The sequence below is a fragment of the Entelurus aequoreus genome, linkage group LG22 (assembly GCF_033978785.1).
Source record: "Entelurus aequoreus isolate RoL-2023_Sb linkage group LG22, RoL_Eaeq_v1.1, whole genome shotgun sequence".
Lineage (NCBI taxonomy): Eukaryota > Metazoa > Chordata > Actinopteri > Syngnathiformes > Syngnathidae > Entelurus > Entelurus aequoreus.
Window position 1 is genome coordinate 37,435,792 of NC_084752.1, and position 17,033 is coordinate 37,452,824.

Here is a 17,033-nt window from a genome sequence, read left to right on the forward strand (position 1 = left end):
CAGGTGTGTCTTGTCACACACCTGTGCCCGTGCCCAGGTGTGTCTTGTCACTAAGGATTGTGCCCGTGCCCAGGTGTGTCTTGTCACTAAGGATTGTCACACACCTGTGCCCGTGCCCAGGTGTGTCTCGTCACACACCTGTGCCCGTGCCCAGGTGTGCCTTGTCACTAAGGATTGTCACACACCTGTGCCCGTGCCCAGGTGTGTCTTGTCACTAAGGATTGTCACACACCTGTGCCCGTGCCCAGGTGTGCCTTGTCACTAAGGATTGTCACACACCTGTGCCCGTGCCCAGGTGTGCCTTGTCACTAAGGATTGTCACACACCTGTGCCCGTGCCCAGGTGTGTCTTGTCACTAAGGATTGTGCCCGTGCCCAGGTGTGTCTTGTCACTAAGGACTAGGACACTTCCTTCTTCCTTTGCACAACATCTCAAGGGCTGTGAAGCCTACCATCAACAAGTAAGGACACACACACACACACACTCACACACACACAAAGAGACACAGACACACACACACACACAGAGAGAGAGAGAGAAGGCCCTCCCACATGGTGCATGGTGTATCACATGAGGAGGAGGAGAAGGTCAGTGGTGAGAAGGTAAAGATGAAGATGAGGTTTGAGGAGGTCCTGGATGATGTGGGGGGGTTCTCCAGGTTCCAGCTTCTGCTTCTGACTCTGCTGTGTGTGCCTCGGGCCATCCTGCCATTGCACTTCCTGTTGCACAACTTTGTGTCGGCCACACCCGCTCACCACTGCACCCTGCAGGCCGGCCCATCAAACACCACCCGGGACTCCTGTGCCGTCCACCAGGACCAGACCGGGACCAACAGGACTGGGACTTGTCCTCATGGCTGGACTTACGACCAATCAGAGTTCACCTCCACCACCGCCACTGAGGTAATGTGTCCCGGCCCCTCCCACACCTCCCACCTGGTGTGACCTCTGTGTGTGTGTGTGTGTGCCTGTGTGTGTGTGTGTCTGTCTGTGTGTGTGTGTGTGTGTGTGTGTGTGTGTCTGTGTGTGTGTCTGTGTGCGTGCATGTGTGTCTCTGTGTGTTTGTGTCTGTGCGTGTGTTTCTGTCTGTGTGTGCGTGTGTGTGTGTGTCTCTGTGTGTGTGTGTCTGTCTGTCTGTGCGTGCGTGTGTGTGTGTGTCTGTGTCTCTGTGTGTGTGTGTGTGTGTGTGTCTGTGTCTCTGTGTGTGTCTGTGAGTGTGTGTCTGTGTCTCTGTGTGTGTGTGTCTGTCTGTCTGTGCGTGCGTGTGTGTGTGTGTCTGTGTCTCTGTGTGTGTCTGTGAGTGTGTGTCTGTGTCTCTGTGTGTGTCTATGTGTGTCTCTCTGTGTCTGTGTGTGTGTGTGTCTATGTAAGTGTCTCTGTGTCTCTGTGTGTTTGTCTGTGTCTGTGTGTGTGTGTCTCTTTGTGTCTCTCTGTGTGTGTGTGTGTGTCTGTCTGTGTCTCTGTGTGTGTGTGTGTGTCTGTGTCTCTGTGTGTGTGTCTCTCTGTGTCTCTCTGTGTGTGTGTGTGTGTCTGTGTCTCTGTGTGTGTGTGTGTGTCTATGTGTGTCACTCTGTGTTTGTGTGTGTGTGTGTGTGTGCCTCTGTGTGTGTCTCTGTGTGTTTGTCTGTGTGTGTGTATGTGTCTGTGTGTGTCTCTGTCTGTGTCTCTGTGTGTGTGTCTCTCTCTGTGTGTGTGTGTGTGTGTGTGTGTGTATGTGTCTGTGTGTGTCTCTGTCTGTGTCTCTGTGTGTGTGTCTCTCTGTGTCTGTGTGTGTGTGTGTGTATGTGTCTGTGTGTGTCTCTGTCTGTGTCTCTGTGTGTGTGTCTCTCTGTGTCTGTGTGTGTGTGTGTGTGTGTATGTGTCTGTGTGTGTCTCTGTCTGTGTCTCTGTGTGTGTGTCTCTCTGTGTCTGTGTGTGTGTGTGTCTGTGTGTGTCTCTGTCTGTGTCTCTGTGTGTGTATGTGTCTGTCTGTGTGTGTCTCTCTGTGTCTGTGTGTGTGTGTGTGTGTGTGTCAATGTGTGTCACTGTGTGTGTGTGTGTGTGTGTGTGTGTGTGTGTGTGTGTGTGTGTGTGTGTGTGTGTGTGTGTGTGTGTGTGTGTGTGTGTGTGTGTGTGTGTGTGTGTGCAGTGGGACCTGGTGTGTGAACAGAAAACATTCAACCAGGCTTTGGCCACCTACTTCTTCCTTGGGGTGACCTTGGGCGCCATCTTGTTTGGATACCTCTCTGACAAGTAAGATGATGTCATCACATCACAGCATCCATCACAGCATCCATCTTTTCATCACAGCATCCATCTTTTCATCACAGCATCCATCTTTTCATCACAGCATCCATCTTTTCATCGTAGCATCCATCATTTCCTCGTAGCATCCATCTTTTCATCACAGCATCCATCTTTTCATCACAGCATCCATCTTTTCATCACAGCATCCATCTTTTCATCACAGCATCCATCTTTTCATCAGAGCATCCATCTTTTCATCACAGCATCCATCTTTTCATCAGAGCATCCATCTTTTCATCACAGCATCCATCTTTTCATCATAGCATCCATCTTTTTATCACAGCATCCATCTTTTCATCACAGCATCCATCTTTTCATCCATCACAGCATCCATCTTTTCATCACAGCATCCATCTTTTCATCAGAGCATCCATCTTTTCATCACAGCATCCATCTTTTCATCAGAGCATCCATCTTTTCATCACAGCATCCATCTTTTCATCATAGCATCCATCTTTTTATCACAGCATCCATCTTTTCATCACAGCATCCATCTTTTCATCCATCACAGCATCCATCTTTTCATCACAGCATCCATCTTTTCATCACAGCATCCATCTTTTCATCACAGCATCCATCTTTTCATCACAACATCCATCTTTTCATCGTAGCATCCATCATTTCATCGTAGCATCCATCTTTTCATCAGAGCATCCATCTTTTCATCAGAGCATCCATCTTTTCATCACAGCATCCGTCTTTTCATCATAGCATCCATCTTTTCAACAGAGCATCCATCTTTTCATCAAAGCATCCATCTTTTCATCACAGCATCCATCTTTTCATCAGAGCATCCATCTTTTCATCAGAGCATCCATCTTTTCATCACAGCATCCATCTTTTCATCACAGCATCCATCTTTTCATCACAGCATCCATCTTTTCATCGTAGCATCCATCATTTCATCGTAGCATCCATCTTTTCATCAGAGCATCCATCTTTTCATCAGAGCATCCATCTTTTCATCAGAGCATCCATCTTTTCATCACAGCATCCATCTTTTCATCACAGCGTCCATCTTTTCATCAGAGCATCCATCTTTTCATCAGAGCATCCATCTTTTCATCAGAGCATCCATCTTTTCATCACAGCATCCATCTTTTCATCACAGCATCCATCTTTTCATCAGAGCATCCATCTTTTCATCACAGCATCCATCTTTTCATCACAGCATCCATCTTTTCATCACAGCATCCATCTTTTCATCACTGCATCCATCTTTTCTTCACAGCATCCATCTTTTCATCACAGCATCCATCTTTTCATCACAGCATCCATCTTTTGATCACAGCATCCATCTTTTCAGCAGAGCATCCATCTTTTCATCACAGCATCCATCTTTTCATCACAGCATCCATCTTTTCAACCCAGCATCCATCTTTTCATCACAGCATCCATCTTTTCATCACAGCATCCATCTTTTCATCACAGCATCCATCTTTTCATCACAGCATCCATATTTTCATCACAGCATCCATCTTTTCATCAGAGCATCCATCTTTTCATCACAGCATCCATCTTTTCATCAGAGCATCCATCTTTTCATCACAGCATCCATCTTTTCATCACAGCATCCATCTTTTCATCAGAGCATCCATCTTTTCTTTTCATCACAGCATCCATCTTTTCATCACAGCATCCATCTTTTCATCACAGCATCCATCTTTTCATCACAGCATTCATCTTTTCATCAGAGCATCCATCTTTTCATCACAGCATCCATCTTTTCATCACAGCATCCAACTTTTCATCTTAGCATCCAACTTTTCATCATAGCATCCAACTTTTCATCACAGCATCCAACTTTTCATCACAGCATCCATCTTTTCATCACAGCATCCATCTTTTCATCATAGCATCCATCTTTTCATCACAGCATCCATCTTTTCATCACAGCATCCATCTTTTCATCATAGCATCCATCTTTTCATCATAGCATCCATCTTTTCATCACAGCATCCATCTTTTCATCACAGCATCCATCTTTTCATCACAGCATCCATCTTTTCATCATAGCATCCATCTTTTCATCACAGCATCCATCTTTTCATCAGAGCATCCATCTTTTCATCATTGCATCCATCTTTTCATCACAGCATCCATCTTTTCATCATAGCATCCATCTTTTCATCACAGCATCCATCTTTTGATCACAGCATCCATCTTTTCAGCAGAGCATCCATCTTTTCATCACAGCATCCATCTTTTCATCACAGCATCCATCTTTTCATCACATCATCCATCTTTTCATCAGAGCATCCATCTTTTCATCACAGCATCCATCTTTTCATCACAGCATCCATCTTTTCATCACAGCATCCATCTTTTCATCACAGCATCCATCACAGCATCCATCTTTTCATCAGAGCATCCATCTTTTCTTTTCATCACAGCATCCATCTTTTCATCACAGCATCCATCTTTTCATCACAGCATCCATCTTTTCATCACAGCATCCATCTTTTCATCACAGCATCCATCTTTTCATCACAGCATCCATCTTTTCATCACAGCATCCATCTTTTCATCGTAGCATCCATCATTTCCTCGTAGCATCCATCTTTTAATCAGAGCATCCATCTTTTCATCACAGCATCCATCTTTTCATCACAGCATCCATCTTTTCATCAGAGCATCCATCTTTTCATCACAGCATCCATCTTTTCATCACAGCATCCATCTTTTCATCACAGCATCCATCTTTTCATCAGAGCATCCGTCTTTTCATCAGAGCATCCGTCTTTTCATCACAGCATCCATCTTTTCATCAGAGCATCCATCTTTTCATCACAGCATCCATCTTTTCATCAGAGCATCCATCTTTTCATCAGAGCATCCATCTTTTCATCACAGCATCCATCTTTTCATCACAGCATCCATCTTTTCATCACAGCATCCATCTTTTCATCGTAGCATCCATCATTTCATCGTAGCATCCATCTTTTCATCAGAGCATCCATCTTTTCATCAGAGCATCCATCTTTTCATCAGAGCATCCATCTTTTCATCACAGCATCCATCTTTTCATCACAGCATCCATCTTTTCATCGTAGCATCCATCATTTCCTCGTAGCATCCATCTTTTAATCAGAGCATCCATCTTTTCATCACAGCATCCATCTTTTCATCACAGCATCCATCTTTTCATCACAGCATCCATCTTTTCATCAGAGCATCCATCTTTTCATCACAGCATCCATCTTTTCATCAGAGCATCCATCTTTTCATCACAGCATCCATCTTTTCATCATAGCATCCATCTTTTTATCACAGCATCCATCTTTTCATCACAGCATCCATCTTTTCATCCATCACAGCATCCATCTTTTCATCACAGCATCCATCTTTTCATCACAGCATCCATCTTTTCATCATAGCATCCATCTTTTCATCACAGCATCCATCTTTTCATCATAGCATCCATCTTTTCATCACAGCATCCATCTTTTCATCACAGCATCCATCTTTTCATCAGAGCATCCATCTTTTCTTTTCATCACAGCATCCATCTTTTCATCACAGCATCCATCTTTTCATCACAGCATCCATCTTTTCATCACAGCATTCATCTTTTCATCAGAGCATCCATCTTTTCATCACAGCATCCATCTTTTCATCACAGCATCCAACTTTTCATCTTAGCATCCAACTTTTCATCATAGCATCCAACTTTTCATCACAGCATCCATCTTTTCATCACAGCATCCATCTTTTCATCACAGCATCCATCTTTTCATCAGAGCATCCATCTTTTCTTCAGAGCATCCATCTTTTCATCAGAGCATCCATCTTTTCATCACAGCATCCATCTTTTCATCACAGCATCCATCTTTTCATCACAGCATCCATCTTTTCATCACAGCATCCATCTTTTGATCACAGCATCCATCTTTTCAGCAGAGCATCCATCTTTTCATCACAGCATCCATCTTTTCATCACAGCATCCATCTTTTCATCACAGCATCCATCTTTTCATCACATCATCCATCTTTTCATCAGAGCATCCATCTTTTCATCACAGCATCCATCTTTTCATCACAGCATCCATCTTTTCATCAGAGCATCCATCTTTTCATCACAGCAACCATCTTTTCATCACAGCATCCATCACAGCATCCATCTTTTCATCAGAGCATCCATCTTTTCTTTTCATCACAGCATCCATCTTTTCATCACAGCATCCATCTTTTCATCATAGCATCCATCTTTTTATCACAGCATCCATCTTTTCATCACAGCATCCATCTTTTCATCCATCACAGCATCCATCTTTTCATCACAGCATCCATCACAGCATCCATCTTTTCATCACAGCATCCATCTTTTCATCATAGCATCCATCTTTTCATCACAGCATCCATCTTTTCATCATAGCATCCATCTTTTCATCACAGCATCCATCTTTTCATCATAGCATCCATCTTTTCATCACAGCATCCATCTTTTCATCACAGCATCCATCTTTTCATCACAATATCCATCTTTTCATCGTAGCATCCATCATTTCATCGTAGCATCCATCTTTTCATCAGAGCATCCATCTTTTCATCAGAGCATCCATCTTTTCATCACAGCATCCGTCTTTTCATCATAGCATCCATCTTTTCAACAGAGCATCCATCTTTTCATCAAAGCATCCATCTTTTCATCACAGCATCCATCTTTTCATCAGAGCATCCATCTTTTCATCACAGCATCCATCTTTTCATCAGAGCATCCGTCTTTTCATCAGAGCATCCGTCTTTTCATCACAGCATCCATCTTTTCATCAGAGCATCCATCTTTTCATCACAGCATCCATCTTTTCATCAGAGCATCCATCTTTTCATCGTAGCATCCATCATTTCATCGTAGCATCCATCTTTTCATCAGAGCATCCATCTTTTCATCAGAGCATCCATCTTTTCATCAGAGCATCCATCTTTTCATCACAGCATCCATCTTTTCATCACAGCATCCATCTTTTCATCGTAGCATCCATCATTTCCTCGTAGCATCCATCTTTTAATCAGAGCATCCATCTTTTCATCACAGCATCCATCTTTTCATCACAGCATCCATCTTTTCATCACAGCATCCATCTTTTCATCACAGCATCCATCTTTTCATCAGAGCATCCATCTTTTCATCACAGCATCCATCTTTTCATCAGAGCATCCATCTTTTCATCACAGCATCCATCTTTTCATCATAGCATCCATCTTTTTATCACAGCATCCATCTTTTCATCACAGCATCCATCTTTTCATCCATCACAGCATCCATCTTTTCATCACAGCATCCATCTTTTCATCACAGCATCCATCTTTTCATCATAGCATCCATCTTTTCATCACAGCATCCATCTTTTCATCATAGCATCCATCTTTTCATCACAGCATCCATCTTTTCATCACAGCATCCATCTTTTCATCACAACATCCATCTTTTCATCGTAGCATCCATCATTTCATCGTAGCATCCATCTTTTCATCAGAGCATCCATCTTTTCATCGTAGCATCCATCTTTTCATCAGAGCATCCATCTTTTCATCACAGCATCCATCTTTTCATCACAGCATCCATGTTTTCATCACAGCATCCATGTTTTCATCACAGCATCCATCTTTTCTTCACAGCATCCATCTTTTCATCACAGCATCCATCTTTTCATCACAGCATCCATCTTTTGATCACAGAATCCATCTTTTCAGCAGAGCATCCATCTTTTCATCACAGCATCCATCTTTTCATCACAGCATCCATCTTTTCATCACAGCATCCATCTTTTGATCACAGCATCCATCTTTTCATCACAGCATCCATCTTTTCATCACAGCATCCATCTTTTCATCACATCATCCATCTTTTCATCAGAGCATCCATCTTTTCATCACAGCATCCATCTTTTCATCACAGCATCCATCTTTTCATCAGAGCATCCATCTTTTCTTTTCATCACAGCATCCATCTTTTCATCACAGCATCCATCACAGCATCCATCTTTTCATCAGAGCATCCATCTTTTCTTTTCATCACAGCATCCATCTTTTCATCACAGCATCCATCTTTCCATCACAGCATCCATCTTTTCATCACAGCATCCATCTTTTCATCGTAGCATCCATCATTTCCTCGTAGCATCCATCTTTTAATCAGAGCATCCATCTTTTCATCACAGCATCCATCTTTTCATCAGAGCATCCATCTTTTCATCACAGCATCCATCTTTTCATCAGAGCATCCATCTTTTCTTTTCATCACAGCATCCATCTTTTCATCACAGCATCCATCTTTTCATCACAGCATCCATCTTTTCATCACAGCATTCATCTTTTCATCAGAGCATCCATCTTTTCATCACAGCATCCATCTTTTCATCACAGCATCCAACTTTTCATCTTAGCATCCAACTTTTCATCACAGCATCCAACTTTTCATCACAGCATCCATCTTTTCATCACAGCATCCATCTTTTCATCACAGCATCCATCTTTTCATCATAGCATCCATCTTTTTTCATCGGAGCATCCATCTTTTCATCACAGCATCCATCTTTTCATCACAGCATCCATCTTTTCATCATAGCATCCATCTTTTCATCATAGCATCCATCTTTTCATCACAGCATCCATCTTTTCATCACAGCATCCATCTTTTCATCACAGCATCCATCTTTTCATCACAGCATCCATCTTTTCATCAGAGCATCCATCTTTTCATCAGAGCATCCATCTTTTCATCATTGCATCCATCTTTTCATCACAGCATCCATCTTTTCATCATAGCATCCATCTTTTCATCACAGCATCCATCTTTTCATAAGAGCATCCATCTTTTCATCACAGCATCCATCTTTTCATCACAGCATCCATCTTTTCATCACAGCATCCATCTTTTCATCACAGCATCCATCTTTTCATCATAGCATCCATCTTTTCATCATAGCGCAGTATGATGACAATATGTAAATATGACATGTTATTATGAATGGTACTAGATACTACATATATACTTACAGTATGATGACACTATGTAAATATGACATGTTATTATGAATGGTACTAGATACTACATATATACTTACAGTATGATGACAATATGTAAATATGACATGTTATTATGAATGGTACTAGATACTACATATATACTTAGTGTCTATATAAAAGCTTTTGGATGTTTTTTAGAGCACTTTATAGTCAGAATACGCCAATGAGCTCCGTTGTTGGCTGACTCGTGCAAGCATTTATTTAAGGTTTAGAATAGATGTGTTTAAGGATTGTACAGAAAGTGCTGGTGTTGCAGGTTCGGACGTAAGCGGATGTTGGTGATGGCGTTGGCGGGCGCCACCACAATGGGCGTGACCTCGGCTTTCTCCAACTCTTACATAATGTTCGCCTTGTCGCGGGCGCTCTGCGGCGCCGGACTTAGCGGCATGTCCATCATCAGCACGGTCCTGGGTGGGTGGCACACGTGACCACGCACATGCTAGCTAGCTTGTAGCTAACGTGCTGTGGCGTGCAGGCTTGGAGTGGACGGACGTGGAGCACCGCACCCTGATGAGCACCGGGATCAGCCTGGCGTGGTGCGTGGGCAACATGCTGCTCGCCCTCCTCGCCTACGCCATCCGAGACTGGCGCCACCTTATGCTGGCGGTCACGGCGCCCTGCGTGCTCTCTCTCTTCAGCTGCTGGTAAGAGTCGCCTCCGCCACCCGTCCTCACCTTTGACCTCAAGTGACCTCGTCCAGGTGGCTGCCCGAGTCAGCCCGCTGGCTGCTGACCAAGGGCAGGAGTGGTGAGGCCCGCCTGCTCCTGCTGCGCTGCGCCAAGGTGAACAGGAAGGACCCCGGCAAGCTGGAAGCGGACGTAAGTCAGCACCTTCCTGTGGCCCTTTCACATGAAAATCCTCGTTGTTGCACCTTCCTGTGGCCTTTTCACATTAAAATCCTCGTTGTTGCACCTTCCTGTGGCCCTTTCACATGAAAAGCCCCTTTGTTGCACCTTCCTGTGGCCCTTTCACATGAAAATCCTCGTTGTTGCACCTTCCTGTGGACCTTTCACATGAAAACCCCTTTTGTTGCACCTTCCTGTGGACCTTTCACATGAAAAGCCCCTTTGTTGCAGCTGGTGACCCTGGTGACGCTGCCCCAGGTGACACACTCCTACCTGCACCTGTTCACCACACCTGAGTTGAGGAAGATCACGCTGGTCTCGGGAGTCTTCTGGTAAAGGCAGCCTTGGCTGACCTTTGACCTGCAGACTGATGGCGGTGTGTTGCAGGTTTTCCGTGGCCTTCCTGTACTACGGCATCAGCTTGAGGATCTCAGGCTTTGGAGTCAGCATCTACCTGACTCACCTCATCTACGCCGCCATCGAACTTCCCGCCAAGATCCTCACCTACTTCTTGCTGGACCGCATTGGACGCCGCAATGGCCAGGCCAGCTTCCTGATCACCACTGGACTTCTGATCGCCCTCAACACCACCATCCCACTAGGTGACCTACCTCACACCTGTCTCACCTCACACCTGTCTCACCTTTGTCACCTCACACCTGGTCCACCTTTGTCTCCTCACACCTGTGTCACCTCACACCTTTGCCACCTGTGTCACCTCACACCTTTGCCACCTGTGTCACCTCACACCTGTGCCACATTTGTCTCCTCACACCTTTGCCATCTTTGTCACCTCACACCTGTGTCACCTCACACCTGTGCCACATTTGTCTCCTCACACCTTTGCCATCTTTGTCACCTCACACCTGTGTCACCTCACACCTGTGCCACCTTTGTCACCTCACACCTTTGCCACCTGTGTCACCTCACACCTGTGCCACATTTGTCTCCTCACACCTTTGCCACCTTTGTCACCTCACACCTGTGCCACATTTGTCTCCTCACACCTTTGCCACCTTTGTCACCTCACACCTTTGCCACCTTTGTCACCTCACACCTTTGCCACCTTTGTCTCCTCACACCTGTGCCACCTTTGTCACCTCACACCTTTGCCACCTTTGTCACCTCACACCTGTGCCACATTTGTCTCCTCACACCTTTGCCACCTTTGTCACCTCACACCTTTGCCACCTTTGTCACCTCACACCTTTGCCACCTTTGTCTCCTCACACCTGTGCCACCTTTGTCACCTCACACCTTTGCCACCTTTGTCACCTCACACCTTTGCCACCTTTGTCTCCTCACACCTGTGCCACCTTTGTCACCTCACACCTTTGCCACCTTTGTCACCTCACACCTGTGCCACATTTGTCTCCTCACACCTTTGCCACCTTTGTCACCTCACACCTGTGCCACATTTGTCTCCTCACACCTTTGCCACATTTGTCTCCTCACACCTTTGCCACCTTTGTCACCTCACACCTTTGCCACCTTTGTCACCTCACACCTTTGCCACCTTTGTCTCCTCACACCTGTGCCACCTTTGTCACCTCACACCTTTGCCACCTTTGTCACCTCACACCTGTGCCACATTTGTCTCCTCACACCTTTGCCACCTTTGTCACCTCACACCTTTGCCACCTTTGTCACCTCACACCTTTGCCACCTTTGTCTCCTCACACCTGTGCCACCTTTGTCACCTCACACCTTTGCCACCTTTGTCACCTCACACCTTTGCCACCTTTGTCTCCTCACACCTGTGCCACCTTTGTCACCTCACACCTTTGCCACCTTTGTCACCTCACACCTGTGCCACATTTGTCTCCTCACACCTTTGCCACCTTTGTCACCTCACACCTTTGCCACCTTTGTCACCTCACACCTTTGCCACCTTTGTCTCCTCACACCTGTGCCACCTTTGTCACCTCACACCTTTGCCACCTTTGTCACCTCACACCTTTGCCACCTTTGTCACCTCACACCTTTGCCACCTTTGTCTCCTCACACCTGTGCCACCTTTGTCACCTCACACCTTTGCCACCTTTGTCACCTCACACCTGTGCCACCTTTGTCTCCTCACACCTGTGCCACCTTTGTCTCCTCACACCTGTGCCACCTTTGTCACCTCACACCTTTGCCACCTTTGTCACCTCACACCTGTGCCACCTTTGTCTCCTCACACCTGTGCCACCTTTGTCACCTCACACCTTTGCCACCTTTGTCTCCTCACACCTGTGCCACCTTTGTCACCTCACACCTGTGCCACCTTTGTCACCTCACACCTTTGCCACCTTTGTCTCCTCACACCTGTGCCACCTTTGTCTCCTCACACCTGTGCCACCTTTGTCACCTCACACCTTTGCCACCTTTGTCTCCTCACACCTGTGCCACCTTTGTCACCTCACACCTTTGCCACCTTTGTCACCTCACACCTGTGCCACCTTTGTCACCTCACACCTTTGCCACCTTTGTCACCTCACACCTGTGCCACATTTGTCTCCTCACACCTTTGCCACCTTTGTCACCTCACACCTTTGCCACCTTTGTCACCTCACACCTTTGCCACCTTTGTCTCCTCACACCTGTGCCACCTTTGTCACCTCACACCTTTGCCACCTTTGTCACCTCACACCTTTGCCACCTTTGTCACCTCACACCTTTGCCACCTTTGTCTCCTCACACCTGTGCCACCTTTGTCACCTCACACCTTTGTCACCTCACACCTGTGCCACCTTTGTCTCCTCACACCTGTGCCACCTTTGTCTCCTCACACCTGTGCCACCTTTGTCTCCTCACACCTGTGCCACCTTTGTCACCTCACACCTTTGCCACCTTTGTCACCTCACACCTGTGCCACCTTTGTCTCCTCACACCTGTGCCACCTTTGTCACCTCACACCTTTGCCACCTTTGTCACCTCACACCTGTGCCACCTTTGTCTCCTCACACCTGTGCCACCTTTGTCACCTCACACCTGTGCCACATTTGTCTCCTCACACCTTTGCCATCTTTGTCACCTCACACCTGTGTCACCTCACACCTGTGCCACCTTTGTCACCTCACACCTTTGCCACCTGTGTCACCTCACACCTGTGCCACATTTGTCTCCTCACACCTTTGCCACCTTTGTCACCTCACACCTGTGCCACATTTGTCTCCTCACACCTTTGCCACCTTTGTCACCTCACACCTTTGCCACCTTTGTCACCTCACACCTTTGCCACCTTTGTCTCCTCACACCTGTGCCACCTTTGTCACCTCACACCTTTGCCACCTTTGTCTCCTCACACCTGTGCCACCTTTGTCACCTCACACCTTTGTCACCTCACACCTGTGCCACCTTTGTCTCCTCACACCTGTGCCACCTTTGTCTCCTCACACCTGTGCCACCTTTGTCTCCTCACACCTGTGCCACCTTTGTCACCTCACACCTTTGCCACCTTTGTCACCTCACACCTGTGCCACCTTTGTCTCCTCACACCTGTGCCACCTTTGTCACCTCACACCTTTGCCACCTTTGTCACCTCACACCTGTGCCACCTTTGTCTCCTCACACCTGTGCCACCTTTGTCACCTCACACCTGTGCCACATTTGTCTCCTCACACCTTTGCCATCTTTGTCACCTCACACCTGTGTCACCTCACACCTGTGCCACCTTTGTCACCTCACACCTTTGCCACCTGTGTCACCTCACACCTGTGCCACATTTGTCTCCTCACACCTTTGCCACCTTTGTCACCTCACACCTGTGCCACATTTGTCTCCTCACACCTTTGCCACCTTTGTCACCTCACACCTTTGCCACCTTTGTCACCTCACACCTTTGCCACCTTTGTCTCCTCACACCTGTGCCACCTTTGTCACCTCACACCTTTGCCACCTTTGTCACCTCACACCTGTGCCACATTTGTCTCCTCACACCTTTGCCACCTTTGTCACCTCACACCTTTGCCACCTTTGTCACCTCACACCTTTGCCACCTTTGTCTCCTCACACCTGTGCCACCTTTGTCACCTCACACCTTTGCCACCTTTGTCACCTCACACCTTTGCCACCTTTGTCTCCTCACACCTGTGCCACCTTTGTCACCTCACACCTTTGCCACCTTTGTCACCTCACACCTGTGCCACATTTGTCTCCTCACACCTTTGCCACCTTTGTCACCTCACACCTGTGCCACATTTGTCTCCTCACACCTTTGCCACATTTGTCTCCTCACACCTTTGCCACCTTTGTCACCTCACACCTTTGCCACCTTTGTCACCTCACACCTTTGCCACCTTTGTCTCCTCACACCTGTGCCACCTTTGTCACCTCACACCTTTGCCACCTTTGTCACCTCACACCTGTGCCACATTTGTCTCCTCACACCTTTGCCACCTTTGTCACCTCACACCTTTGCCACCTTTGTCACCTCACACCTTTGCCACCTTTGTCTCCTCACACCTGTGCCACCTTTGTCACCTCACACCTTTGCCACCTTTGTCACCTCACACCTTTGCCACCTTTGTCTCCTCACACCTGTGCCACCTTTGTCACCTCACACCTTTGCCACCTTTGTCACCTCACACCTGTGCCACATTTGTCTCCTCACACCTTTGCCACCTTTGTCACCTCACACCTTTGCCACCTTTGTCACCTCACACCTTTGCCACCTTTGTCTCCTCACACCTGTGCCACCTTTGTCACCTCACACCTTTGCCACCTTTGTCACCTCACACCTTTGCCACCTTTGTCACCTCACACCTTTGCCACCTTTGTCTCCTCACACCTGTGCCACCTTTGTCACCTCACACCTTTGCCACCTTTGTCACCTCACACCTGTGCCACCTTTGTCTCCTCACACCTGTGCCACCTTTGTCTCCTCACACCTGTGCCACCTTTGTCACCTCACACCTTTGCCACCTTTGTCACCTCACACCTGTGCCACCTTTGTCTCCTCACACCTGTGCCACCTTTGTCACCTCACACCTTTGCCACCTTTGTCTCCTCACACCTGTGCCACCTTTGTCACCTCACACCTGTGCCACCTTTGTCACCTCACACCTTTGCCACCTTTGTCTCCTCACACCTGTGCCACCTTTGTCTCCTCACACCTGTGCCACCTTTGTCACCTCACACCTTTGCCACCTTTGTCTCCTCACACCTGTGCCACCTTTGTCACCTCACACCTTTGCCACCTTTGTCACCTCACACCTGTGCCACCTTTGTCACCTCACACCTTTGCCACCTTTGTCACCTCACACCTGTGCCACATTTGTCTCCTCACACCTTTGCCACCTTTGTCACCTCACACCTTTGCCACCTTTGTCACCTCACACCTTTGCCACCTTTGTCTCCTCACACCTGTGCCACCTTTGTCACCTCACACCTTTGCCACCTTTGTCACCTCACACCTTTGCCACCTTTGTCACCTCACACCTTTGCCACCTTTGTCTCCTCACACCTGTGCCACCTTTGTCACCTCACACCTTTGTCACCTCACACCTGTGCCACCTTTGTCTCCTCACACCTGTGCCACCTTTGTCTCCTCACACCTGTGCCACCTTTGTCTCCTCACACCTGTGCCACCTTTGTCACCTCACACCTTTGCCACCTTTGTCACCTCACACCTGTGCCACCTTTGTCTCCTCACACCTGTGCCACCTTTGTCACCTCACACCTTTGCCACCTTTGTCACCTCACACCTGTGCCACCTTTGTCTCCTCACACCTGTGCCACCTTTGTCACCTCACACCTGTGCCACCTTTGTCTCCTCACACCTGTGCCACCTTTGTCTCCTCACACCTGTGCCACCTTTGTCTCCTCACACCTGTGCCACCTTTGTCTCCTCACACCTGTGTCACTTTTGTCTCCTGATTCAGAGTTGTGGCAGGTGCGCACCTGTATCGCCGTGTTGGCCAAAGGCTCCTGTGAGGCGGCCTTCACTACTGCCTTCCTGTACTCGGCTGAACTCTACCCCACTGTCCTTAGGTAAGACCACAGCTATACCCCACTGGCTTTAGGTAAGACCACAGCTATACCCCACTGTCCTTAGGTAAGACCACAGCTTTACCCCACTGGCTTTAGGTAAGACCACAGCTATACCCCACTGTCCTTAGGTAAGACCACAGCTTTACCCCACTGGCTTTAGGTAAGACCATGGACGCGGAGTGGATCTGGCATGTCCGCTTTCACATGTTAGCCTAGCATTATTCTCGAGGATATGTTAGCTTGTTGTTCACTTCCTGTTGAGTTAGTTGGTCATGTTAGCCTGTCATGAGTTAGGTTATCTCAGACTAGTTAGCATGAGTGCTACCCAGAAGTGAAGTGGAGTGAATTATATTTATATAGCGCTTTTTCTCTAGTGACTCAAAGCGCTTGACATAGTGAAAGTCAATATCTAAGTGACATTTAAAGCGGTGTGGGTGGCACTGGGAGCAGGTGGGTAAAGTGTCTTGCCCAAGGACACAACGGCAGTGACTAAGATGGCGGAAGTGGGGATCGAACCTGGAACCCTCAAGTTGCTGGCACGGCCGCTCTACCAACCCAGCTATACCGCCCCAGATGAAGCGTTTGTGTTGTTCCTTGTCTGAGTTAGCATGTGTAGCTAACTGAAGCGGCTGTGACTGGACAGGCAGTGCGGGCTGGGCTACACTTCCTGTCTGGCTCGCGTGGGCAGCTCCTTGGCGCCCATGATGGTTCTGCTGGAGGACGCCTGGCTCTTCCTGCCGCCCCTCATCCTGGCCCTCATGGGCACAGTGAGTGGAGGCTTGGTCTTCCTCCTACCAGAGACCTTCAACGTGCGGCTGCCTGAGGACGTGGTGGACGTGGAGGAGGGAAGGTGAGTCCATAACTGCCCCCGCAGGCCGGGAGGACCACTAAGTGGACTTTG

General features: G+C 47.5%; 2 protein-coding genes across 2 annotated transcripts in view; both read left to right on the forward strand.

Moving 5' to 3' along the window:
• Window positions 1-575: 575 nt before the first annotated feature.
• LOC133639641 (solute carrier family 22 member 7-like) lies at window positions 576-16,986 on the forward strand. Its single transcript, XM_062033127.1, has 9 exons — window positions 576-902; window positions 2,128-2,231; window positions 9,571-9,725; window positions 9,790-9,958; window positions 10,015-10,132; window positions 10,391-10,491; window positions 10,547-10,761; window positions 16,024-16,132; window positions 16,776-16,986. Exons 1-9 carry the CDS (start codon window positions 609-611, stop codon window positions 16,984-16,986), a joined length of 1,476 nt encoding a protein of 491 aa, XP_061889111.1. The 5' UTR covers window positions 576-608.
• Window positions 16,967-17,033, forward strand: part of LOC133639640 (sodium/calcium exchanger 1-like) — a 40,186-nt gene continuing 40,119 nt past the window's right edge. Inside the window, exon 1 of the mRNA XM_062033126.1 lies at window positions 16,967-16,982. The gene's annotated coding sequence lies outside the window, so the exon portion shown is untranslated. The remainder of the gene's footprint in view (window positions 16,983-17,033) is intronic.

Bases quoted from the DNA above. Each gene is read 5' to 3' on its own strand.
- LOC133639641 (XM_062033127.1), top strand. From the start codon at position 609: ATGAAGATGAGGTTTGAGGAGGTCCTGGATGATGTGGGGGGGTTCTCC. The intron at 9,959-10,014 runs GTAAGAGTCGCC...GACCTCGTCCAG, and splicing joins CTCTCTCTCTTCAGCTGCTG to GTGGCTGCCCGAGTCAGCCC. The intron at 16,133-16,775 runs GTAAGACCACAG...GTGACTGGACAG, and splicing joins CTCTACCCCACTGTCCTTAG to GCAGTGCGGGCTGGGCTACA.